General features: G+C 37.0%; 1 protein-coding gene across 19 annotated transcripts in view; it reads right to left on the bottom strand.

The window, feature by feature from the left end:
* The window catches only part of RIMBP2 (RIMS binding protein 2), a 158,857-nt gene that overhangs the window by 103,425 nt on the left and 29,425 nt on the right, over positions 1–26,007 (bottom strand). For 15 of the 19 annotated variants that reach the window (XM_021271355.4, XM_038187705.2, XM_038187707.2 and 12 more), the window contains exon 6: positions 1,326–1,463. The exons of 3 other annotated variants lie outside the window; for them this stretch is intronic. In XM_021271355.4, the coding sequence (XP_021127030.1) occupies positions 1,326–1,463 (138 nt within the window). Of the gene's footprint in view, positions 1–1,325; positions 1,464–4,720; positions 4,842–26,007 lie in introns of those variants that run through there. One more of the 19 variants, XM_072024465.1, reaches the window with a different exon arrangement.

Raw genomic sequence — 26,007 nt, 5'->3', positions numbered from 1 at the left:
AACAAAGTACCTCCGATTCTAGAAGTTCAAATAAGGATTCTTATGTGTCTGCGTTAGTGTTAGCATGCACTATTAAGTGCTAGGATTTGTTTCTGCAGCCAGTAGCATGAGCACCAAACACCTGGCATTGCTCACTCCCCCTAGGCATGCCACACTTCTCAACTGTGCCATTACAACTCTTTCTGCAGCTGCAGAAGGAACTGCATGAGGCACTGATCTGTGCTAAAAATAATGCTGTGTTGGGCAGGGGGGAGAAGTAGCTTGATTAAGCATTCACTTCTGTGAAAAGAACAACTGTGAAATTATGGCTTAGCTATCTGAGGCAACTCGCAAGTTTTTAGATGATAACCCTGTACACAATAGGTCTCCTCTACTCACAGAGCTGCACTTACTGCTTAAAATTGACTGCAAAATTCAATTCAAGACAATTAGTTCAATGTATTTAGTCCAAAAATTTCAGAAAGCTTGTGTTCTTCACAATATTTGTTTTCACTACCATCAACAAACAAACAAAACCAGAAAATAATCACACTCTATAGTTTTACATTCTGAAAAGAAGCAAACTCCTTCATGTAATAAAAGCAAAAGCAGATAAAACAGCTATTAATTATAGAAAATAAAACATTGTGTTCCATCTAAAACTCTGATTTTAAAAAGAAACAGAGATTTATCCCTTTGTGTACTCAAAGGTCTTTATACTTATGTACTAGTATTTTATCTAAAAGGAAGAATTCAAACCACCTAATTTGAGCCACATTTCACTCTTCTCTGGAAGTTTTCTTCAGGTACACTAACATTATCCTACAGTTACTATATTTAAAGAACTCCTGCTATTGTTTTTTTTTTTTGTGTGTGTGTTTTTTTTTTTTTTTGTTTGTTTGTTTTTTTTTTAACTGCAAAAGGGAGCTTGAAAATTAGAACACCTGCAAGCATATAGAAATCTGACAAGAAAAATCTAGTAACATTAGGAATCAAGTGTCAGGATGTTTACAACAAAGCAGATTGGAGTGTTCTGATCACAACCACATAAAGCATTGAATCCTGCAATTTTGTATCCATGTAACCAGAACAAAATATTGCAATTCTTATTCATATCACATTTTTATTTGTTAAACTCTCCTTTCATACTTAAAATTATGTCCCAAGTGCCTACTTATATTATCTAAATACAGATCTACAATATTTTAAGAAAGCAATACCGAATTTACTGCTGTAATGATGGTGAGGCTAAACCCTCCTTCTCCCAAATGCCCCCCTCAAAATAAACCAACCCTGATGTTAGTGCTCATGGAAGGAGGCTGGGGAGAAAGAGAGAGAAAACTCACTAAGAACTGCCAGTGATGGTACTCTTGATTTAATGTGGTGACATCTGACTTGGAAATCTGTCTCTCTTCTAAAAACTGGACCTGATCAAATGTTTTCTGTGATGTTGCAGGCTGCAGGCATGATGGATCATTTCCAAACTGTGTAGAATAAAACAAAACAAATCAAGTGACCAGCTTGTTTAAACTGCATTTGTACTAGCTGACTAGAGCTTACTTTTCTTACAACACAGTGTTTCGTTAACATATTTCTCATCATATGTTCCCCTGAAAGCTGCTTGAAAGTGATGATTAAATATACATTACAGACAACAGAAGCCAAATTAAACTAATAAAGTCAGGCTTGCTGAATAAACATTTTGTCAGGGCAGGCAACAAGACTGAAGTCCAACATAAGCCTTCAAAATAAACCTTACATAGCATCCCTTGCAGGAAATAGATTTCAGAGGGTAAAAATAAAAATTCAGTTTCAATGTCTTCTCTGTAAAACATAGGGGTATAGAACTAAGCAGAAAAAGTCCCACTAATATTTACCGTTAGAGTATGCAACTTTGTCAGAATCTCTTTTTGTATTTACAACAAAGTTCAATCAAAGCTTGTACAAAAGTATCCATGAAAGCCTGTGTTGTTTGGCTTGTTTGTTTCTTTTGGTTAGCTCACTTACACAATGCACAGTGCTCCCAAAAGAGGGATCTTTAGGGTTGATATTTCAAAGCTTTATGGAGTCAGCAATAACAACATTCTCAAATTCCTTTTTCATACAGGTTTGAGAATAACCACCTCAAATACACTATGTTTTCAAGGAAATATAATTTGAAGTGGCACATATTTCTGAGGAACCTTAAAAGATCCTGAGTTTGGGGTAGTTCAAAAATACTTAATCCTTTGCCTAGCATTGTCTGTTGTTGCCAACAATCAAACTACCACTTGGAAAATGACTGTATAAGACCATAAATTATTGAGATGGACAGAACCTAAAGTCACTGAAACCAATGCAAAAACTCCCAGAGATCTTTGAGTAAGATCCTAATACGTTTATAATTTAGATTCATAACCCCAAATAAGATCAAACAAAGTGGTTCCACTCTCAAGCAAAATTAGCTTTCTTTCCTAACACCAGAATTCAAATAAATTTTAATACTATCTACAGCCAGCAAGAATCATAGCATTTTGTTTTGTTTCCTCAGAAAAGTCTTAATAATAAATATATTTTAAAAGTATCAGTACTGCAGCAATTTCAAATGAATCACTTTGATGCAAAGTCTACCATGAAATGCAATTATTTTTTTCCACCTAATGCCAGAAGAAGTCGGTCTGTTAAATATCTGAATATACCACTGCTGACTACATACAAGGATACCTGCATGACCATTCACTTCATGGACAGTAAGACACAGATAGGCTGTAACTGTTTCATAAGGATCATAAAGATCACGTGCAGATTTGTTAAGATATATGTAAATATATTATGAGACTTGGCTTACAAGATTATAAATCAAGCGGTAGAATGATTTGTGTGCAAGAATACCAAATATGTGCAAGAAAGAAATTGTTCTTGCAGTATGGTTAAATCCCCTCTACAATTTCAATTCGATAGAGTACTTCCAAAAGATGCACAATGTCAAGTATTTGAGCACTACATCTGGACAGTAGATTTAAAGGCCTATTCACAAGCCATCCCTTGAATTAAAACATGTATAGCACATTACTCATCACATACAAACATTAGAAAGGCTGACTATTCAACACTATTAGGTGCACTGATTAAATGAACAGATGAAATATAAATGTAAAGTAGGTTTTTTTTTTTTTTTTTTTTTTAACATTTTTCTCACTAATATGATGAAATAAAGCTGAAGCACACTTAGATGCTCATTTGCTCTACACTTTTGTATTGCATTTTGTTACTAAGCTGGGACTCTAATATGTTCAGAGTACCTGTTTTTTTTTTAATGAAATTTTCAGGCAGGACACAATTAAAATTTAAAAATAAAAAAATAATTAAAAATAGAATAAGACTCTGTATAGCTACAGCACATCCATAAGTACTTAATAACACAGAGATTAAGTATTTTTTTCTGAATATTCATTGCCCCATATAAACACTACTCTCAGCAAAAGGGAGTCATGGTTTTAAATCATTTAAGTGTTTCACAGAGATCAGTGTTTCCAATCCATTTGATTTTTTTCTGTCCACAACTGAAAAGATTTACTAATCCGAAGTCCTCAGCACCCTGTTTGACCTTTCAATAACTGTCTTCTTAATAAACTTTACCATGGCACATCTGATAGAATTTAATTTAAACTTTATTTAGTATTTTTTTAAATTGAAGATACCACAAGTTGATACCAGTACCAGTCATGCTCCTAAACAAAACAGAGACTGTTTTTGCAGTTAATTTCTGTAAGAACTGACTCTGTCCTCACTTTGCAACTCTGAACCACATGCTCTACCTTTACAACCCTCTTTCTCAGTATTCAGTCAAAATATCTGTGTGCAAAGGTGTCAGAACTCTCAAAGAACAGTTTTAGAAATAAATGCTGTTTCAACCACAGTTGCAAAGCAGTAGGGTACATTTCCATAATATTTTATTTGGGTTGCATTTCAAAAACTAGAAATTAAAATAATCCAAGTTGAAAGATCTGCTGATTAAGTTCAGCAAACCAAATTCATACAAGCCCCATCCTTGCAGAGATAGCTTCATTTCAAGTTACACAGAGAGATCAGGAAATAATTTCAGAAATGCTCAAATACAGCCCACACAGTGTAACGTGCCTGGGATCAAGCACATTGCACTGTGCAATCTGCAAGGGAGACATAATAACAGCTTCTTGCCACCCTGCAAATAGTGCCTAGCCCTTGCAAACTATCCAGCTACCAATTCCCACCTCTGAATGGCCAACAGTTCCACCTTTCATCTTGCAATTGCCATATTTTCACATAAGCACCTCTGTGCTTCTTTATTATGCCCAGGAAGTTTCCTAATGAGCATTTGCCAAAGCTTTCCAACTGCCCTCCTTAAAATACTCAGAGGAATCACTCCTCTTGTTACAGGTATGTAGCATAACTGTCTCTGGAGTCTGAATTCATGCTACAAAACATAATGTAACAGAGAAGGGCCAACATCCTGCAAGCAGACTCATTGGCCTCAGTAGATGATAAGCATAAATAAGTGCTTTGAATATTTTTAAAAGTCTTATTCTTCACTAAGACCAAAATCTAAATGTAACTTTGGATAGGTCCCCTCCACGTGAGAAATGGGAAGGCATATGAATTGCATCATCTAGGCACAAGCTAAATATCAAAGGTTATTGTCTAACAGACTGTTCTGAGTTTATGATAAATACTTCCACTCATACCCCCACAATTCTATCTATGTTTAAATGTCTTTACTTACATAATGTCTAACGTCTTCAGCAGCACCAATCTAATTCTGATGGCAACTTAAAGGCTGTACTTCCAGGGCATGGGAAATCATACTGAAAAGCACTCATCCTTACATTTCTGTTAGGCTTGGGCCTGGAAGCACAGGATCTTTCATTTATTCATGAGTTTCCTGAGAAGAACTAGTGGTTGCTTTGTGTCAGCTGAATAGGATCGTAATTCAATCTTCACTGGAACTTGTTTATCCGAATGACTCATTTAGGTGCAAGCTGACTGCTAAAGAACTCTGTTTTATAACAAGAGTATTTTGTTAAGGGAGGAAGTGTTTTGAGAAGTCACTTTATGCGGTTTAAGAGTTTATTAAAGTTTGCTTTTGAGAGATCGCATTATTTCTCAAAAACATAACCAAATGAAGTGAGGCACAATCACACCTGCCAGTAATAGAACACTGCAAGGATTGCATCACTGGGTAGTAGCATACTGTATGAGCACCCACCTCGAAGATGCAAGCTCACAGCTGCATGAACACTAGAACGAATTTGTCTTCCAACATTTCCTATCTTTTATTGCACTCATTTAAAAACCTCTTCTTGGTTATGCTTTTGTAGCTTATCTTTTTCCAAGTATTCCAGGGATCTTAACTAAGTTAATCATCTTCCTCACACCATCCTTATGCAAAACCTTTCACTTATATTTGCTCATGAAATAATCTAAAAGGGATTAAGTGTATAAGATTTATTATTGCCTATTAACTGAAAGCAGACATTATCATAAGCAACAGTTCTGAAGCTGTAACAGTTTAGAATGAGTAGTTCCCAAAATGGAGTAAGAGCCAAAAGCAATGGGTGACTCAAATAAACTACATTGGCATATCCAACTTCAACATTGCTTAGTTACTATACTACTTCAAAATACAGTGTTATAAATTATTGATATAAAAAGGCGTGGCACAAAGAGAATTTTTATCACAGTGTGTTGGAGATTTAATTCTTTATCAGCAAAAAGCAATTGTCAGCAAAAGGTAGCTGTCTAAGTCCGAACACTGACGTTCTAAGGAGCATCTCTACAGTCATGCCTTCTTCAAAGTTTCCTTAAAACTGTATGCCGTGTTGGAGTCTACAACACTATTTCATGCAGATTACAACATCCAATGTATTTTATGACAGCTAACCCAGTTCTGCTTGGTGAGTTATAAGTACTTTACCAAATTTGAAGACAATATAGCTATGAAACCAAATTACATTATTATTCCTTATTTGATGGGGTTGCGAAACACTGTTTCAAAACTTAATTGGAAAGGTGATGTCAACTTGTCTCATACTTTGTAGTCCCTAACTATACATTAAGAATAATTCAGCAATCACCTTTGATCTTACATTGCAAATGACAGTGCATTGTGATTGACAAATCAGTAGCCATGTTACGTGTTAGACAGGAGTGTTCAATCAACACAGGATGCAAAGCATCAACAACTATGAAGTTATCAATCTGCTGAAGTAGTTCTTAAATGTTGTATTTGTACTGTAAGACATTTTAATAAACCCTTCACAAAACATATTTCAATCTTTTGTCTTAAATTTAAAGGATTACCCCCAACCAACTTGCCTCTACTTCTAGTACATGCCCTTTCTCTTCTGCCTCCATCAGAGAAATAATCAGTAAAAAAAAAAAAAAAAAAAAAAGCAGTATTCAATTGTACTAATGCATCTAATGCACTGCATGTAGGTCTTTGCATGCGTGCAGATAAAAATATATCACAGAATCACAGAATTTCTAGGTTGGAAGAGACCTCAAGATCATCGAGTCCAACCTCTGACCTAACACTAACAGTCCCCACTAAACCATATCCCTAAGCTCTACATCTAAACATCTTTTAAAGACCTCCAGTGATGGTGACTCCACCACTTCCCTGGGCAGCCTGTTCCAGTGTCTAACAACCCTTTCAGTAAAGAAGTTCTTCCTAACATCCAGCCTAAAACTCCCCTGGCGCAACTTAAGCCCATTCCCTCTCATCCTGTCACCGGGCACGTGGGAGAACAGGCCAACCCCCACCTCACTACAGTCTCCTTTGAAGTATCTGTAGAGAGCAATAAGGTCGCCCCTGAGCCTCCTCTTCTCCAGGCTGAACAAGCCCAGCTCCCTCAGCCGCTCCTCGTAGGACTTGTTCTCCAGGCCCCTCACCAGCTTCGTCGCCCTTCTCTGGACCCGCTCAAACACCTCGATGTCCTTCTTGTAGCGAGGGGCCCAAAACTGAACACAGTACTTGAGGTGCGGCCTCACCAGAGCCGAGTACAGGGGGACGATCACCTCCCTAGCCCTGCTGGTCACACTGTTTCTGATACAAGCCAGGATGCTGTTGGCCTTCTTGGCCACCTGAGCACACTGCTGGCTCATATTCAGCCGACTATCAACCATCACTCCCAGGTCCTTCTCTGCCTGGCAGCTCTCCAACCACTCATCTCCCAGCCTGTAGCTCTGCTTGGGGTTATTGCGCCCCAGGTGCAGGACCCGGCACTTGGCCTTGTTGAACTTCATGCAGTTGACCTCAGCGCATCGGTCCAGCCTATCCAGATCCGCCTGCGGAGCTTTCCTACCCTCGAGCAGATCGACACACGCACCTAGCTTGGTGTCATCTGCAAACTTACTGAGGGTGCACTCAGTGCCCTCATCCAGATCATCGATGAAGATATTAAAGAGGACCGGCCCCAGCACCGAGCCCTGGGGGATGCCACTAGTGACCGGCCTCCAACTGGACTTGACTCCATTCACCACAACTCTTTGGGCTCAGCTATCCAGCCAGTTTCTAACCCAATGAAGCGTGCGCCAGTCCAAGCCAAGAGCAGCCAGTTTCTTGAGGAGAATGCTGTGGGAGACGGTGTCAAAAGCCTTGCTGAAGTCAAGGTAGAGCACATCCACAGCCTTTCCCTCATCCACCCAGTGCATCACTTTGTCATAGAAGGAGATCAGGTTCGTCAAGCAGGACCTGCCTTTCATAAACCCATGCTGACTGGGCCTGATCGCCTGCTTGCCCTGCAAGTGCTGTGTGATGACTCTCAAGAGGATCTGCTCCATGAGCTTCCCTGGCACTGAGGTCAAACTGACAGGCCTATAGTTCCCTGGGTCTGCCCTCCGGCCCTTCTTGTAGATGGGTGTCACATTTGCTAGACGCCAGTCAACTGGGACCTCCCCTAATATGCCAAGGGAGACAATGTATTTAAATTAATTACCAATTTTCAGAACCAGACCAGATCCAGACTGAAGTTGATGGAATAACATACTTCTACTACTAGCTCATACAGCTGTCACGGGTCTTATGGAATGACATGGTATTTATGTCTATTTATACCATCATTTTCACTTGGGTGAAAAGAAAACTGTTTTCATGTAAAGTTTCTTACTAAGACGTAGTTCACTTTGTCCTTGACTGAAATGCAGTTCAATGACCATTGCTGATGTAAAACCAGGGGTTCTTGCAAAACACCAGGAAACACAGAACTGAAGCTTATGGCCAGTGAAACCAAAAATAGACTGCAGTCAGACAACACAATTTGAAATTACTGCAGTTTGATTTGATGAAGGTCTGCATACTAAGTATGACGAATTACTATTCTGACATTGAAATTAACAAAACATTACGTACAAAAAGTCACCTTTGTGAGCACAAAAAATAAATGCTAGGGTACTTCATCTTACCTAAAAGATATCATGGCTACTTCCAGAACATCCCAATAGTTCCACCTAGGTCTAGAACAAAGCACTGATCCAAAACCGAAGTCCAAGGAAATATTAAATGCTATAATTTTCTCAGCACAACTGTCTGCAGCTTCTGGGTGTGTTTCCTTTGTTTCCTACCCTGTCACTGGCCTATTCCTGGCCATGAGTAGTTTAGAAGGTCTGACAGGGTCATGGGGCAGTAATTTAGCTGCAGGCAACCACCTTTCTAAATTACACACATCAACCCATGCTGTACTCTTTGTACAGTCTTGCCACCAAAAAAGAACATCCTCCACGTGTTTTGCATTTTTTTAACCCTTTCAATGAAAAAACAAAAACAAAACAAACAAAAAAAACTTATTACAACTCTTCGTTATCACCAAGCCTTATCCAAATCAGCTGATCTACACGGCCACTGACACAGGAATACAACGGAAGTTAACTTTAAATGATATATACAGTAACAGGGGAGAGACAGAAGAAGAGGTAGGAAGCTTTCTATAACATCAAAAGTCTTTTAAAATATTGCTACCTCCAAAGAAGGAAGCCCTGAGGAATTACAAAAAATAACTGTCCGAGGAAGAAAAAAAATATATTATTATTTGAGAAATTATTACTACCCTTTAAGAAGATACTTGCTATTAATCAATGGACTCAATAAGCAAAACAGCATTGCATTTAATTTTTGAAGTTATTCCCACAACATTACAGACCGAATTTCTCTACTCTAAATGAGTTTTGCTCATCTGTTGCATTGTGCCCCTGACCTTGTACTCTAAGACCTGGACTTGGCTGCAAGAGATGAGGGGATGTATTCCGTCAGATTAGAATACAGGGGGGAAACATGATGCAGGTGATCCAATAATTTTTGCATAGGTGAAGAATGGCAGTGTAAAGCTCACTAAAAACATGGAGCTGTCATGGAGAAATCTGAGTTGGGGAGAAGGAGAGATGAAGTGTTTGCCTGAGAAAGTCACAACTACTTTAAAATAACAGAACCTCTGTATCAGTGTGATGTTCTGATGTTTCTGTCAGAAACAATGAACATATATATATATATATATATACACACACATATATATATTTACTTTCGTACTCTTGCAATTCTTTCATTTTTTTTTAATTTTTATTTCAGCTCAAAGGTGAAAGTGAGCTAACAGGTGTTCATGAGGTAAGTGAGCTAACAGGTAAGTGAACATGAAAATAAAATTTTGAAAGGTGCTACACTAATGATCTTAGAAATGGTCCACATACCAGGTTTGGCACCAGCAGTCCTCACAAAACATCTCAAATGCCATCCAGAAAATCTGACTCTTAATATCCATTCAAACCATGCAACATATGTTTGTTTTAATATTCTGGTTTTAAGTTAAATACTATCCTCCATGCCTATTACAACTGAAAATATGGAAATACTCTGAAGATACTACTATTTCTCCTATGATTTGAGAGTTTGCTAGTGTATCAAAGAATTCCTAGATTTATACTATTACTTCATATTTTGAAGGTACAGAACAAATTAATTAGCAAGATCATACCACCTTGCCCTTAATCTTATTAGAAAAGACTAATGGCTACAGAATCAATTATTTCATAGATTACAGCTTTAACACCATTAGCCTTTACATCACACAGGCTCATTTTGAAGTTTCAATTCCATTGTAGTTTCCTCCACTAGTTTAATTACAACCCTTAATTAAGTCGTTTCTTTAATCAACTTTATAGCTATGTCCATTCATTTATGACTGCATATAAAATAAGAAACAAAAAGCAACTTGCAAAACTATAAGGCGAGTACAAAAGCTTTCAGTGCACTTGGCTCGCCTTAACCTCTGCTCCAAGAACTGTAAGCAATCCTTCCTTTTTCACAATCCACATGTCCTAGTTTTGGCCGAGATAGAGTTAATTCTCTTCGTAATAGCTGTTATGGTGCTGTGTTTCGGACTTAGGATGAGATTAGTGATGATATGCATATGTAAATGCTTTTCATTAATAAAAAAGAAGATGTACTTTTCACAGTTTGCAGTAAAAAGTAATTTCAATTTTTAGGAGTTAATGTTTGAGCCTTGATTCCACCAGATCCAAAAGATCCTAATGTATATCTTAAATGTATTTCTGTTCAACATGAACCTGAAACTCATTTCTGAACACTCCTTGAAGATTAATTTAGCCTTGTATATGCCTTTGCCTGCATCTGGTATGATGACTTAAGCACTTGAAGTTTCCGAAACATACTGGCTTAAAGAGTAGTTGCTGTTGCTAATATTTTTGGCATTTCAAACCTATTGCAGACATACCCTGAAAATTATGCTGCTGTAAATAAATCCTGACCTCAATCCTTTGACCAAGAAAGCCCAATTTTAATCTCATTTTTGCTGACACTTATCTCTCTATAACATCTATATATATATATATAAATAAATAAATATTTAATTACTGTTTCAAATAAAAAGTCAGTAGTCTTCCAATCCAAACAAAACCATTGTTCACACTTCCTAAATCAGACATAATTTTTAAAAACAGCTTTCTGGTAATAGTTGTAAACTTAATTCCCTTGAAGGCACATACACAGCAAACCTCAGTTTTCTTTTCAGTATAATGCATTACCTCTGAATATATGTCAGTGGAATTGCTAACTAAACATTCACTCCATACCTACACTAACACATAAGCATTCACATGGTAAGAAAAACTTGTGAGATCTAAACAGAAAAGCATCAATATGTAATAGCTCAATATCAACATTGATAGCAGAATACTATGGTTTTAATGTTTGGTATTTTAACAGAAAAATAATAATTTTTACAATAATAGTACTATTTCAAAAAGTTTTAAAACAATCTCCATTAACCTACAGAATCTTTCTTACTTGGGGGGCATGGGCATGTGCCCACCAAGACAGAAGAGGTACTGTACTGTCTTTGTTCCTAAGAAGTTTCTAATATAAACTTTTTAAGTATTCGACAGCAGCTCTCCAACCACTCATCTCCCAGCCTGTAGCTCTGCTTGGGGTTATTGCGCCCCAGGTGCAGGACCCTGCACTTGGCCTTGTTAAACTTCATGCAGTTGATCTCAGCCCATCGGTGCAGCCTATCCAGATCCTCCTGCAGAGCCTTCCTACCCTCAAGCAGATCAACACACACACCTAACTTGGTGTCATCTGTGAATTTAGGGTGCACTCAATGCCCTCATCCAGATCATCGATGAAGGGGCCTGGAGAACAAGTCCTACGAGGAGCGGCTGAGGGAGCTGGGCTTGTTCAGCCTGGAGAAGAGGAGGCTCAGGGGCGACCTTATTGCTCTCTACAGGTACCTTAAAGGTGTAGCGAGGTGGGAGTTGGTCTATTCTCCCACGTGCCTGGTGACAGGACGAGGGGGAATGGGCTTAAGTTGCACCAGGGGAGTTTTAGGTTGGATGTTAGGAAGAACTTCTTTACCGAAAGGGTTGTTAGACACTGGAACAGGCTGCCCAGGGAAGTGGTGGAGTCACCATCCCTGGAGGTCTTTAAAAGACGTTTAGATGTAGAGCTTAGGGATATGGTTTAGTGGGGACTGTTAGTGTTAGGTCAGAGGTTGGACTCGATGATCTTGAGGTCTCTTCCAACCTAGAAATTCTGTGATTCTGTGTGATTCTGTGACACTTAACTGGGCATAAAGGAAAAGTGCTGGTCTGCACTGACCTGACGAGATTGAATGCCAAGTAATAGCATCTATCCATCCACCTTTTTTTCCCTCAATCTTTTTTTTTTTTTTTCCATTAAAGAAGACAGTCAAAAGCTAATTTTATGTTCTGTCCTTATTGCAATGCTGCAGATAGCATAGCCATATCCTCTTGTTATTTTTGTCATTTTTTTTCTTCTTTAGCCCCCACACACTGAGTCATTTTTTTAACCTGCCTTCTTTCCATCCTAAACTCTCTATCATTATTGAAACTTGATTTCAGGCTCTCATCAGGGTGTTTCTTGATTAAGGCAAAATCTTTGCCAACCCAAACATACAATTTGCCCTTTTCCATCTGTGAAGCAAGCAGTTATTGTTACTATAATCTTTATTTGTATATTATTTTTGAGTTTTCTGATGTGCTAAACAGGAATTGATCGCTCCAGAATGCAAAGAGCTATGAAACACCAAATAAATCTGGAACAGCAAATTCTCCCATTGCTCATTTCCACTTTTGTTTTTTTTGGTGAAAAATTCTCCTGTCATGTTATAACACATTTCTTGTAATTTCTTAATAAAGAGCCTAAACATTACTTAAATTCTCTATTTTATATTCTCATGCCTAACTGATAAAGCTTTCTGGTGATATTTTTCTTTAAGATCTAGTAGAATAAATGCATCAAAAGCTAATTAGCAATAAAAATTAAAAGTGCCAACACCCTCTTCACATGCAAATTTCTTCTCAAATACAAAAAAAAAAAAAAGAAAAAGAAAAAAAAAAGTGAGACCAAGGGAATCATATTTCACTGAGCAAATTAACAAAAGGTCAGAAAGCTTGATCTTTGTCACTGGTGTACTCTGTCTGAAAGCTGAACTGTCATTTAAATATTTATAAGGGAAAGCTGTAATTGCAGGTTGAGAGCTGTGAGACAGCTCTGCATGTACAACACAGGGAACTTTCAAAATATTCATGAAATGGAAGTTATTCCACCAAAGGAAAATTAAACTGAAGGAAAAGAGTATTAATTTGACATTTTAATAATTTCCGAATCAAGTTACACAAGAAGGTGATCTGAAACCTTACTTGTGGGGCAAAGGCACGGAAGAGAAATTCAGGCTCATTAGCCACCAAAAACTGGTGAAAATAATAGTTTCTAATTAAATGACAGCCCAAGGAGCAGTAGATGGAACCATTTTTTGTGACTATTTTAAATGAAATAAAGAAAAAAAAATAGGAGAAACAGCTGCATATATGACAAAACAGAGAGATGCTCCAAAAATGTTTTAGAACCTGCTTCATCTTTTAACTGGCCTTGCTGCTAGCAACAGTGCTCTCTCTCAGCAGATTAGGGATTCTTGCCACATAATCTCCCTTCCTGCCTGATTTTTAGTCCCTTTAATTAAACTAAATATAGACTTGTCTCTCTAGTTTGAAATCCACTTTATTACAGATTCTTTGCAAGCAATTTATTCTATTTGGCACTATAAGCAATGCAAGAAGACTCAGAGAATTCAGCATCAATTCCTCCTACAGGAAAAGGCAGATGATACGAATCAAGGTGACCAGTCAACAACACACCAGCAAGATGTGCCATGACTGTATGCTGCCATTCTTTATCTTTATTTTCTTTATTTTAGAATAAAGGAAATTATGGAAGCTGAAAGGTATCATTACCAAGTAAACTTGATCCAGAGTAAATAGCCTTATACGTGATCCATGAGCATCTCACACTTCAAGGAACTTGTGGAATGTCAGCCAGGATGGAAGTTGAATTAACTACATATAAGCAGCTCAATTAATGAGATCATACATACTTTCAGTAAGGGCTTTGTTTTTTGTTTGTTTTGGTGAAGAGACTGCTTAAGAGAAAGATTTTTATGCCAGGTTACTTAGCAAGTGTTATGTGAAAAATCCACAAAGATTATTATGGACAGCAGCTCTTTCAGCAGCAAATTGTTGGAGCCTGGAAGAAAATACCTGCAAAATGCAACTACAAATTTGGTCTCAGTTTTGTCCAAGGAAACTACTGATCATGGCCAAAGAAAGTATATTGAATTAAGTGGACCTTTGCTTTGAAGTAACTTTACATTCTTAGAATTATGTCACGTCATGTTAAAAATTTCTACACCCACCCTTACCACTCATGCCATTTGTTAGCTTTAAATCCCATGATTGCATGAGCATTCATTATTCCATTCAGTGTTCCTGATTCCAGCTTGGCATTTGTGAAGCATGAGAGTATTCGAAGATTGCTGTTTCAGCATTCCTAGCTGGCACATCCATTCAAAGCATGTTCATGTGAAGATATAAAATGTTCCTTTTATGCCAGCATTTTCTTTCAATAAAACATGACCTATGTCATTAGTTATTTAAAGTAAACAAAAAGGAGTTCTGAATGTTACTGAAGCAAAAGAACTGATGATCTAAATTAATTTATATTAATTATACTTTTGCAGGAGAATGGGCAAATAATAAGATTGAAGGAAAAAGGCAATATTTTACCTAGCTCTAATTAGAAGATAACAATAGTTAACTCTTTCTTCCACTTGGCCAGTGCCAGAGAAGTGTTAAAATTAGATTCCATAGAGTAGGATCTGAATTTGACACAAATTATTGGACTCCTGATTGGCTCAGATTTTGATGACAATACACCTGCCCCACCTCCTACTAGTACACTTTAACCCATTTATAAAATCCATCTTAGTACTCTGTGTTTTAGTTGGGTCTTTCACAGGGTCTACCACCTTGAAGGAAACGCCCATGGAGTTTTTACATATAATAATGCAAAATGTCTTGTGTATTGCCAGTGCCCTCTCCTGGAAGAGATAAGAACAGGACAGATGTCCATAGTCCAAACTGTTCTGGTTATCAGGTAACTGGCAACTGTTCTAGAGCTGTTGATTTTTATTTTCAAGGTAATGTTCTTGAATTTTAATTCTTGCTGTGTGGTAGATGTAACAGTAACAACTACAAAATGGCAAAGCAACAACAAACTGGTGGCAATGAGCTAAACTGAATTCTATAAGAGGCTGATAACATGAGACCCTGATGATTTCAGCTAAAAAGGCACTTGCTGCTTTGTAAAATAAGCTCTAGTGATAGGCAAATTATCAAGCTTAAAATGTATTCAGGTACTCATTTTCTAGATTGTTTGTGACAAGTTTGTGATCTTTAAAAGTATTGCTTGTTCCACTAGTTCGGGCTGTTAATGTCCAATGTTACATCACCTCTTTCGTTGCATCAATGAGTATAAATGAGTAAGAAATGTTTGTCATCAGCACAAGAATGAGATTCAGGGAATGCAGATCAACTTCCTGGCTCCACAGACTCAACCACTGAGCTTGGATAATTCATTCAGCCTCTTTGTAATGACAAAGAAGTGTTTCAAGTCAAGCAGTTTAGGAATAAACTGTAAGAATGACATGGAACCACACAAGTACCATAGCCATGATGGATTATACATATAGTTCAGTAGGTAAAATAACATGGGCATGATATGTAAGTTGGAAAAGCGATTCCTAATTGTCCATATCAGTAAAACCACTCAGTGCTGGTGCTTGATTCCTGACATCTCTGTTCAAATATCCTCCCAATCTTAGCCCGATTGAACAATCCCATTATGACAGGAAATAGAAATGAAACACTTCTGAAAATGCTAAGTTTAGACTGAGGGTTAATTATACAGAGCTAGCTTCAGATGAATAGCGAACTTGATTGTGAATTGTAAGATTGTTGACTAGAGTTTTTAATAAATAAATTTAAAAATTAGAGCTCACTTGTCACTTGCAACTCAAACAAAGAACAATAGGCTGTACTGGAGGCTATCCAGCCATGTAATCACAGGACTGGAACAGAAACATCCCATGGTCTACATTACCAGAATGATAAAATAAAAAGACAGATGACACAAGAAAAACACTTGATAAACAACAATACGCACATCCCAACTAATTCAGAAAATTGTAGAAAAAAATATTGTCTATTTTGATTTGACCAATGAACTGCCTGGCAAAATGAACTGCTTCCTTCCAGATTAACGTAACAAAAATTATCCAAAGCTTTGGTCTTTAAATATAAATAAATTAATAAATAAAATAATATTAAAAAAACTTACCACTACTGTAAAACTGTAACAGAGAGGCAGTATTGTTTAGAATACCAGATATGGCATTACAGAAGCCCTAGGATCTATTGCTAAAGTTCTTACTTGCCCTTCTGATAAGATGTCTAAGTAATACTTCTTTTCTACCCAATTGCTTCAAAAACTTGAACCCCAGATCCAAATCTGTATTTTATGTCAGTAAACACAGGACTTAAAACAATGGGGTTGCATTTGTCCCATTTATCTAGTACGTAGTGGTAAAGTGACAGCAACCTATGCAATCAAACATTGGTCATGTTTATGACAAATCTAGCTTGACTCTCTCCTCCTAAATAGGTGGTCTGGCAGGTGAGACAGTATGCATGCTTTCTAGTACGTGCAGCTGCTATAAGGAAGTGTGGGTGCAAAATACAATGACACTGAATTGGTCTGCATTTCCACTTAGCTCACCTCCCACTTAGAGCCCTTACAGTGCATGCAGTGTATAACATCATTGTCCCTGAAGCGCTCCATTTTTTTTATTACCTTGGGGAAAATACTAGCATCTTTCTGTCTTAGCCAATAAACAGGGACTTCTATTTGATTTAGATGATTATCTCCTTTCCAGAGAGAAACTCAGCAATTCTTTGTAGCTCTGTCTTCTAAAAGGCCAGTATACTGTACTCATGATGCATGCTCAGTGCTTTTGGAAAACAAACAAACAAACAAAAATATTGTATACAAAAAGTCATTGTATGTGTCTGCTCTGACTTTGGTACTATCTCCCCATTAACATTACATCTCAAGCCATATAAATGTGCAGGTCACTTTTCCAATAGTTTATGTTGCAATGAACACTTTAAACAAGCTGTTTCCCTAAAAATCTGAGAAATTAAACAATATTAGTGCTCCATGAGTAGTGAGTGAATTATTCAACAACCATATTAATGCAATTCCCAAAATGCTCTGCCACCCTTTTCTCTATCAATGATGACCAACAGTTTGTGCTCCCTCTTCATTTTTAGAGCAGATATTCTGTAACCTTCTTAGCACACAAACACATGCTCCATCAAGCTGGTAACTCTTCACAAAAACTAGAAATGGTGGGAGTTACACTGAACAAACTCACATTTACAGAAGTCTCTATCACTTCCTTGCCTTAATTTTACTCTTTTTTTTTTTTTTTTTTAAACGTGTTGAATATTGTATTGCTTTGCTTTTTCAGCTTAAAACATTCACATTCACCCTGGTTTTCTTAATGGCTCTTGCTTAGGCTAACATCAGTTCTCAACTACTTTGCCAAGTTCTCCCAAATTTAAATTGTGCAAATTACATGCTTTATTTAAGCACGTAGCCACAGAAATCTATCCTAAATTCAATGGAAGAGTCTGCTGCCGAAGTTTTTATGACAAACTCAAAGCCACTGTACATTCTGGATGTGAGGTCCTGATGGAAATTATTCATGTGCTGGACTTACTTCTAAAAAGCACTCTTAACTGCATGTCTGAAAAAAACTCAACGAAGTATGACAGAACATGTCAATAAACACTGTGGCAAGAGAAAGAAATGTGATTCTTGGGAAGCATACCAATCTGGTTATCTACAGGGAGGTTTTGCTTTATATTTTAAACATGACAAGATAAAAAGTATAAGCTAAGATAAATACACAAATGACATCTCTACAGTACCAAGTATTTCTTTCATGCAGTGTGACTATCAAATAATTTAGCTAATTTACAAATTAGGAAAAACTTGTTTAGCTTATGGCTGGACAATATTAAATCTTCCAGAAGATTTGTTTTAATGTGAAAATTCACATCACTTATTAATAAATACTTCACATTCATGTCTTGTAAAATTACAAAGGATTTAGTGGTCTGTATGTCAAGAGATGAATATTAGATCAGAGCTTTCACAGCTATATCCCCATTCAGCAAAGCATTTAAACCTCAGTTTTTAGCAACATGTATGATCAGCTTCAAGCTGCTGCATCAGTCTGCAGAAACTGCACACTGTCAAAAATAATACCCATCTTTTCCATGGGGCTATTGATTTTTATTTAGATGCATTATGCATCAGCCACACCAATTTTTGTTTTATTTGCACTCATGTAACTTGTGTCTTTCTTCCTGGCATTATCCTGGAATTATACCACCAGAAGTCTAAGGAGAATCAGGCCTTTAAACCTAAAGTATAATCAACAAAAAACGCAAATCCTTTAAAAAAGATTTGAGGTGGCTTTTATGGGAAAATGTCAGGAAAATGTCTAACTCCATTTGATATAAACAACAGCACAAGAGTTATAGATTCATCTCTATAAAGAATTCTCACACATGAACAAAAGCATCTGGTAACAGCTGGTACCTACAATAGCCAAATCATCTGAGTTTGACATCCCCATTTTGGCAATAGAAAATGTATCACTTTGGCAAAAACAGTCTCCCATCACCAGACAAACAACGTCTTGAGTTTGTGTTGTAAAGTCCACAATTTTTCTATCCTCTCCTACGCACAGTACTTTCAACAACTTATGTGGTAAACAGCAGTACCACTGTTAATGCGCTGATCACCTGGTATCTGGGCTCTGTTGATAGTTATAAATAATTTCATGACCATGTTTAAATGTATTTGCCAAAATAGAAATTGAACCTGCAGAGAAAAAGCATTTTTTTTTTTTCCAATGCAAGTCCTTTGGCATAAGCCTTGCTGGACCTGTGCCTACATACGCAGCCAAAAACATTAACAAACAGACTAGTCTTACAGCACAGCCACCTGAGCACTGCAGGCTTCCCCCCGCATTCCAAAAACACTGCAGTCCACAGCTTTAGCGCTACAGGTGAATAATCTGTCATTCTGGCCATGCACTAATGGACTAATCAAAGGAAATTTTCAGCCTTTGGAGGATAAATTGGGACTGCTACACTCTAACATCACACTGGAGCCTTCAGGTCCTATCCACCACTTAAGAAATACAACCATTTTTTCCAGATGGTAAGAATTTTGGGTTATACACAGAAATTAGGAATGAATCAATATTTACCTGAACGTTTTCCAAAATTTATTCTAATTATATAGATAGAAGGTGTTCATTATTATTAAAAATGAATGACATACTTACAAAAAAATATTTAAATCTTCACGGGATTATTTTATTTACTATTAGAGGTATAAAAGCATCTACATTGATCTAGTTGTCTAGGCTTTCTTACAGTAAAAGGTAAAATGGGCACTTTTAAGATGTAGTTCACCTCCACTCTAAGACAGATACTAAAATTGAAATTTTTATTTCTCCAGCTAAATTTTAAAGCTGAAGTACCACACTGACAGAGCACTGTTCTTTGGTTATGATCTACTTCTGACTCATGCTATAACTGCTCCTTTTTCTGGCTAGACTTACAGCAAATTTACTTTGACCTCCCACTTGCTTTTCTTATGAGTAATTTCTCAGATCACTGAAACCCCATATACATCTGTGCTTACACCTTCAATTCACAGGCAACTGTGCCTATAATAGCTGCTCACTCTTGCCCTTGTTCAGGGGAGCTCTTTGAATAAATGCAAGTTAAACAGCTGAATTATCACAGGTTCAGAATTAAGCCCAGGAAGTGAGAATCAATTTATTTTGACTTTCCTATTAAGTTATATGAAGACTAGTTAAGGGATTGTCTCATTTTCTCAAACCACCATCTCAATCCTTTATATGCAAAAGGATGATATGCAGGGCACATCTATCTTCCTCTTTGATCCAGTTAATGAAATTGAGATTCATTGCAATTTTCTGCTTCCCATCATTTAAGGAATATGGTTACTTTGAAGATTCGTTGAAGCTTAAAATATTTTTCCTCATAACCAGATTCTGTTTCTCCTGGATATCGTATTTATCACTGCCGCTATAAGTTGTTAATACAAATCCTCTGTCTAAAGCAATCTAGACTAATTGAGCTCCACAAACTTAAAATCCTTCTTGAATTTGTACCTTTATCAAGGTTTTTGCCTTGATAAAGGTACAAATAAAGGTTAAAAACCTTTATCAAGGTTTTTGCTTTCTCTCTTTCTCAAGCAAGTACCATGTATTTCTAACTACTGGTGCAAGTACTAGGGTAGTATTTACAATGACCTCACCTATTTTGAAATGACTGACAAGAACTCTTCATCAAGTCAATGGTTCAACAGGTAGGTCAGTAGTTAAACAGTTCAGGGCACTACACATTCCCTACCAGAATTTGGAATCCATAGTCATGTCATGACTGTACACATGTACAGAGAAAGATGCTTCTTTTCTCCCTGAGTCAGTGACAAGAGCAAGGTAACCAGGGCACAAAACAGAAGGGCCAAAGTCCAAGGCTACTGCTGGCTTATGTACAGCTTCTGTAATTCCTCTGAAAAATGTCTTGCTAGCCAGCACTTTCCCAGTGCCTTTTTGCCCATGGACCTTCCACTGCTCCATGGTATGCACAGAGCATAATAATACATAAAAGACACTCTGAAACGTAGGAAGTAAGAAGCAGGACAAAATGCACTTAGCATATGACATCAATAAATGTCATATGCTATGTTTACACGTGTCACGGTGTAAATGACAGAGAAACAGCCATAGGTGAGAGAAGAGAATGAGATTGAGTCAGCTTGTGAAAGTCTCACTTCCTGGGTGACAGATTTGAGAGGTCTGTAAATAGGTTGCTAAACCCTTGTTTGGACAGAATTCCAGTATGTTAAAGGGAGTGCCACACTAAGTGATTTGCTGCCAAGCCTTGTATTACCATTTCCTTCCAAGATGATGAGAACAATGCAACCAGAAAAATCAGAGTATAATCTTTCCGTTGACCTTCCAGCACTTTACCTTCCACACAACACATCAGCGCACATTCTATTTTAACTCTGCAGGAAAGTCATTATTGCAAAGATTGGAATACATTAATAACAATAAACAAACAACAACAACAAAAAGCAACCATATCTCCTTTAAGTATTTACCTTGCACGTCCTGCTGGCAAGCTTAGATAAACACACTGGAGAGACACTGAAAATGCTCCAAACAGTAAAGGTTAATATTGCTGTGGCTCATTTTTGCACAGTGATTAGGCTCACCGCCAGCCTGATTCCTTCAATATTTTAACTGTGTGAAGCTTGAGCGATTACATTAATAAACTTCCACTGCAGACAGTATGCTAAACTCTAGCCACTGCTCGTGTAAGAAAAAAGGAAGTCTTTAAATACACTTTTTCTTCTAAATTCTAAAGAAGAAGACAGATCCTGGCCTGATTTTCTCAAGAAGAACTATTTCCTAGAAACCTCTAGCAATCTCCTGTTTCTCTGCAGGAGCTTAGGAACAGGAGAATTCCCCATCAGCTAAAGAAAGATTTTTATTTTATTTTATTTTTTAAGGTATCAGCAACAGATCTATTCCTATCCATTCACCATCACAGACATGCCTATTTCAGATCCCAGTCATAAAACAACTACCAACTACAGTCTGAAGACTTTAAGGCCAAATGCATACACCTGTACTATTCCAGCTAAGTGAATAAGACATCATCAATGATTTATAGTCAGAAAAAATTAGCTCATGATAGGTCACTACAGAAATCAGTAATGAATTCAGGTTAACTCCTCAACAGAACCTTAAGTGATCAAATTGAGTTGCAAACAATCCCAAGTATATCTTACGAACTAGTAAATCATCAAGTAAGGAGAAGGAGCAACTGAATACCATTACGTAACAATAACAATTAAAAAAAAATCTCATTTGGATAACAGGAGAAAATGTTTGCCAGTGACTGAAATGGAGAACTTTTCGCAATGTATGACAAGTTATTTTGCTTCAGCAATCTCTCTGAAATAACAAGAATGAATTAGTATTTCAGCAACTGTAATGAATGCAGTTTGCTTTTCTGCAACAGGAACAACTCCCTGATAGCCCCCATTTTTGACTTCTGCCTCCATTTTATACAGGAAAAGGCTAAAAAGATGTATTTGCAGGGTGAGTCTCACATAGTTACTATCTTCCTGTTGGGAACTATAAGCACCTGTTAAGCAGCCAATAAAAGTATTTGTCTTTGTCACACGCAGTCATGGACGGTCAAGCTATAAAGGAAAAGCTAGTTGTACACAGCAGTGGACAACTACTTTAATTTTTGTTTTGCTGTTGCTTTGTGTTTTTTTTATTTTATTATATGTTTATATATGTTAATTTTATTATTTTTTTATTTTTATTTCTGCATCAGGAAAGTAAAGACTCAAACATTGTAATAGTCATAATAATATAATATATAAATATAAATAATAAATATATAATAATATATTATATATTATATAATAATTAATAATATATAATATAATTATATATAATATAATTATATATTATATAATTGTAATTATATATATTATATAATATGTATAATATATAATTATATATATTATATAATTATATATAATATATATAATAATATATATATTTTACAGAAGTCTATGTATTTACTGGTAAGTTTACTCAGTGGACTAAAGCTATAGGGTGGACAGAAAATCCAGGTTTCATTCCCAGATCACGGACTTGTTGCAAAAACTTGTAAAGAAAATGAGGATAAAAATCATTCTTACCTAACAACTGAGCAGTAGGACTTTGTTAATTAATTTAAGTCCTCTGAAATCCCCAAATGAAAGATGAAGTGCATCATATGAATCTATCAAATCTACTAAAATACATTTATGCAATAATGCATTTAGCACTTCTTAACCATTGAGCCCATCCTTGTAAAAAGGTAAACTACTTACATCTTTTTCTAGACAGACTTGCACATACAGAGTCCCAAACCAATAAAAGCTAGGGCCTCTATATCTCCAAACCTTCTTTTACCTCACTGAGGTAGAATTATTTAAATACAACCAATCTCAAACAAAACTGCGTGGAAACAAACATGCAGATTGTATACAAAAACAGCCCTAGGACTAAGAAAACAAATAAGCCTGGTTTCTGTATGCTAAATTAATTCCCTACCTGTTCTCCAGTCTGGCCTCCAGCAGAACTGTACTGCAATTTTTCTAAGGACTGAAAAAATGGAAAGGGTGGCAATAATCCATGGTAACCAGTTCAGGTACAAACGTAAAGCCAAAACAATAATGGCAAAAAAAAAAAAAACAACAGATCTTTAAAGGGGAAAATTTACCATAAATGTAACCATTTTTAGGCTTGACCTTCTCTTCCGCTTTTATGGAAAGAAAAAATTAGTATCTATTAATGACTCATTCTACTTGAAGCAGATGCCTGAGAGGCTCTGAATTGTCTTCAGTTTTGTGCCTGCTCTACCTTCTCCCTTCACATGTCTGTGGCATGTATATTTAAAGACACAGGTTACTTGCTATTTTGACTTTAAAGAAGTTCTGCTATTAACTTCAATTTGATTTAAATTCAATTTGCTCTTCACAGACACTATGCTACTCATTTCAAAAAACATTATGTGCTGGAGGTTTCCTCAGGCTCTTTTTTTTTTTAAAACCAATGTCAGACCCCTTCTAGGAAGGAGAATTACTACCAGACTGTTGGGCCTCAGCCACCTGTAGGAAGTTCCTTTGACTACTGCCTCCTCAGACCAAAGGTGCAAAACCACTATTGCCATTCCCATCCATCTTACCGCTTCTCCAACTGACCACTTCCCTGAAAGCATCCATGAAATATCCTAAGGTTTTTTTTTTTCAAGAAAGTGGAAACTGACTCACAAGTTATTATGAGAAGCTGTAAGTACATATGCAAAAGGAATTTTCTGGAATGTCTGCACAGATGTCTGTGCCCAGCGTAGGCAGTAAGGCCCCGTGTGGCAAAGCTGAGGCTACCCTGTGCTGCACACATCCACTTCCAGAGAGATAACCTCTGGTGTTTGTTGAACGATCTTCTAAATTTAACAGTCTTCTAAATGGACTAGGTGCCTGTGCCCAGGTACAGGCCACAGGGCCCTGTGAGGCAAGGCAGGGGCCACTTCCAGAGGGCTCTGGGGCAGCATGAGGGAAGGGCCACGCACTGCAGGGCAGCCAGGGCTGAGGTAAAACGTGTGAGGAACGGCCCCTGCCAGCACCATGCCGAGAGGAAGAGGAGGAGGGAGTGAGGTGCTGCAGGTGCCGGGGCAAAGGTCCTCAGGGAGACCCCCCACAATGGAGCCAGAGAAAAGTGGAGGGACTGCAACAGACCACCTGCAGCCCTCTGGCTCCAGGGGCTGGCAGAGGAGTTGGGAATGGAGGAATGTAGTTGAGCCTGGGAAAAAGAGGAACAGGGAGGATAATGGTTTAATTTTAGTCCTTGTTTCTCACTACATAAATCTATTTTAAATTATTTTTTCCCCTTAGCCAAAGTTAAGTGGCCATAATGATGAAAAAACAAACACACTTTTGCCTCAACTTATTAGGAATTCTGCTTATGTAGACCTCGAAGAAATGGACTGAATGCAAGATACAGCCTATGAGTAAGCCATACATGACAGAGTACAACCACAACTACCCTCAACACTAGCCTTCCAGAAGAAAAAGGACTGTGTGAGCTTAAGATATGTAGATGCACTAACAAGTTCCTCATTGCCTTTGACACAGAGACTGCTGATGCCTTGCATTTGCTTGACATGAAGGCACATCATGTTTTAAGGTGCCATTACATGCTATTTGTTTTATCAACTGTTATGTTCTTTAAATCATTTGTCCTGTTCTTCACTGTAATAACAGATGTTCCCCTCTGAGTCTGTTATTCAGGTGTTAAAGTTCCCTGGATTCTTCCCCACCTCCATCTTCACAATTGACTTCCATTTTGCATAAAACCCAAGCAGGTATTCTTTAGACATAACAAATAAAAACCCAGCATATCTGACCCCACAGGAATAACAATTTGAAATAAGAATCTGCTTTTGCAAACACCAGAAGTATTCACAATACAGCAAATATTATGGCAGTGAGAGTTTAGTAGGAACCTAGGGCTTCCAGAACAGACACATCTTTTAGTTAGGAACTATGCATTTTAAAATATTTAGTCACCTATACTGAGAAAAATACTACAGGCACCATGTGAAGATTACAAAGAGCTGTTGATATAAAAGGAAAAGGGTTTTCCTTACATAAACAGCTTTCATGTAGAACATTGAGGAATTAGTTTATTGACAGTTAATGAATTCAGACAGGGAACAAGTTCATGAAACACTTAGGTAAAATAAAAACAGAAGCTAGGTTAAGCCTTAGAGAGATGCTACTGATAATTTACACTAAATAGGAACGGCTTTATATATTTGGAGAAAATTCTATCACTTTGACAATCCTGGGGATTGAGTTGGAACACTAAGCATTATATACTTAACTTTAAAAATTGTAAGAGGCAGAATTAGTAGAGAAACCAGACAGTACCAGACCTAGTTGTTTAGTCACTATTAGGCTACACAGAATAAACTCTTTTCTTTAATTCTCTCATTACATAAACTAAGTTCCGGGCTTATTCATATAGTCCTTCATTTTGTTTGTTCCAGTTTCAGTTCACATTTCTTGAATATAAACCCTACACTGACACAAAAAAGGCAAAGCTTTAAAATGTATTTTAAGTAATTAACAGTATATATAAATTGTTTCAGTTATTCATGATGGAAATAATATCATTCATTTCTTATATTTCTCTCCTTCCCTTTTGAATGTATATTGTAATTTTAAGTGACATGCAATGCAGAGTAGGAGGTTTTGATAATTCCCTTGAACTATTTACTTGATGCTTGTATTATTTATGTAATAATATTCTATTATCAATCCAATAATGATGTATGGAGATAGTTTTCCTGTGGGACTTTGCAGGCTTTCCATAAAATAGGTTTGATGGGACTATAAACATC

Source organism: Anas platyrhynchos, chromosome 16, assembly GCF_047663525.1.
Source record: "Anas platyrhynchos isolate ZD024472 breed Pekin duck chromosome 16, IASCAAS_PekinDuck_T2T, whole genome shotgun sequence".
NCBI lineage: Eukaryota > Metazoa > Chordata > Aves > Anseriformes > Anatidae > Anas > Anas platyrhynchos.
The sequence above is the reverse complement of the archived record's forward strand: the minus strand, read 5'-3'. Positions and strand labels throughout refer to the sequence as shown.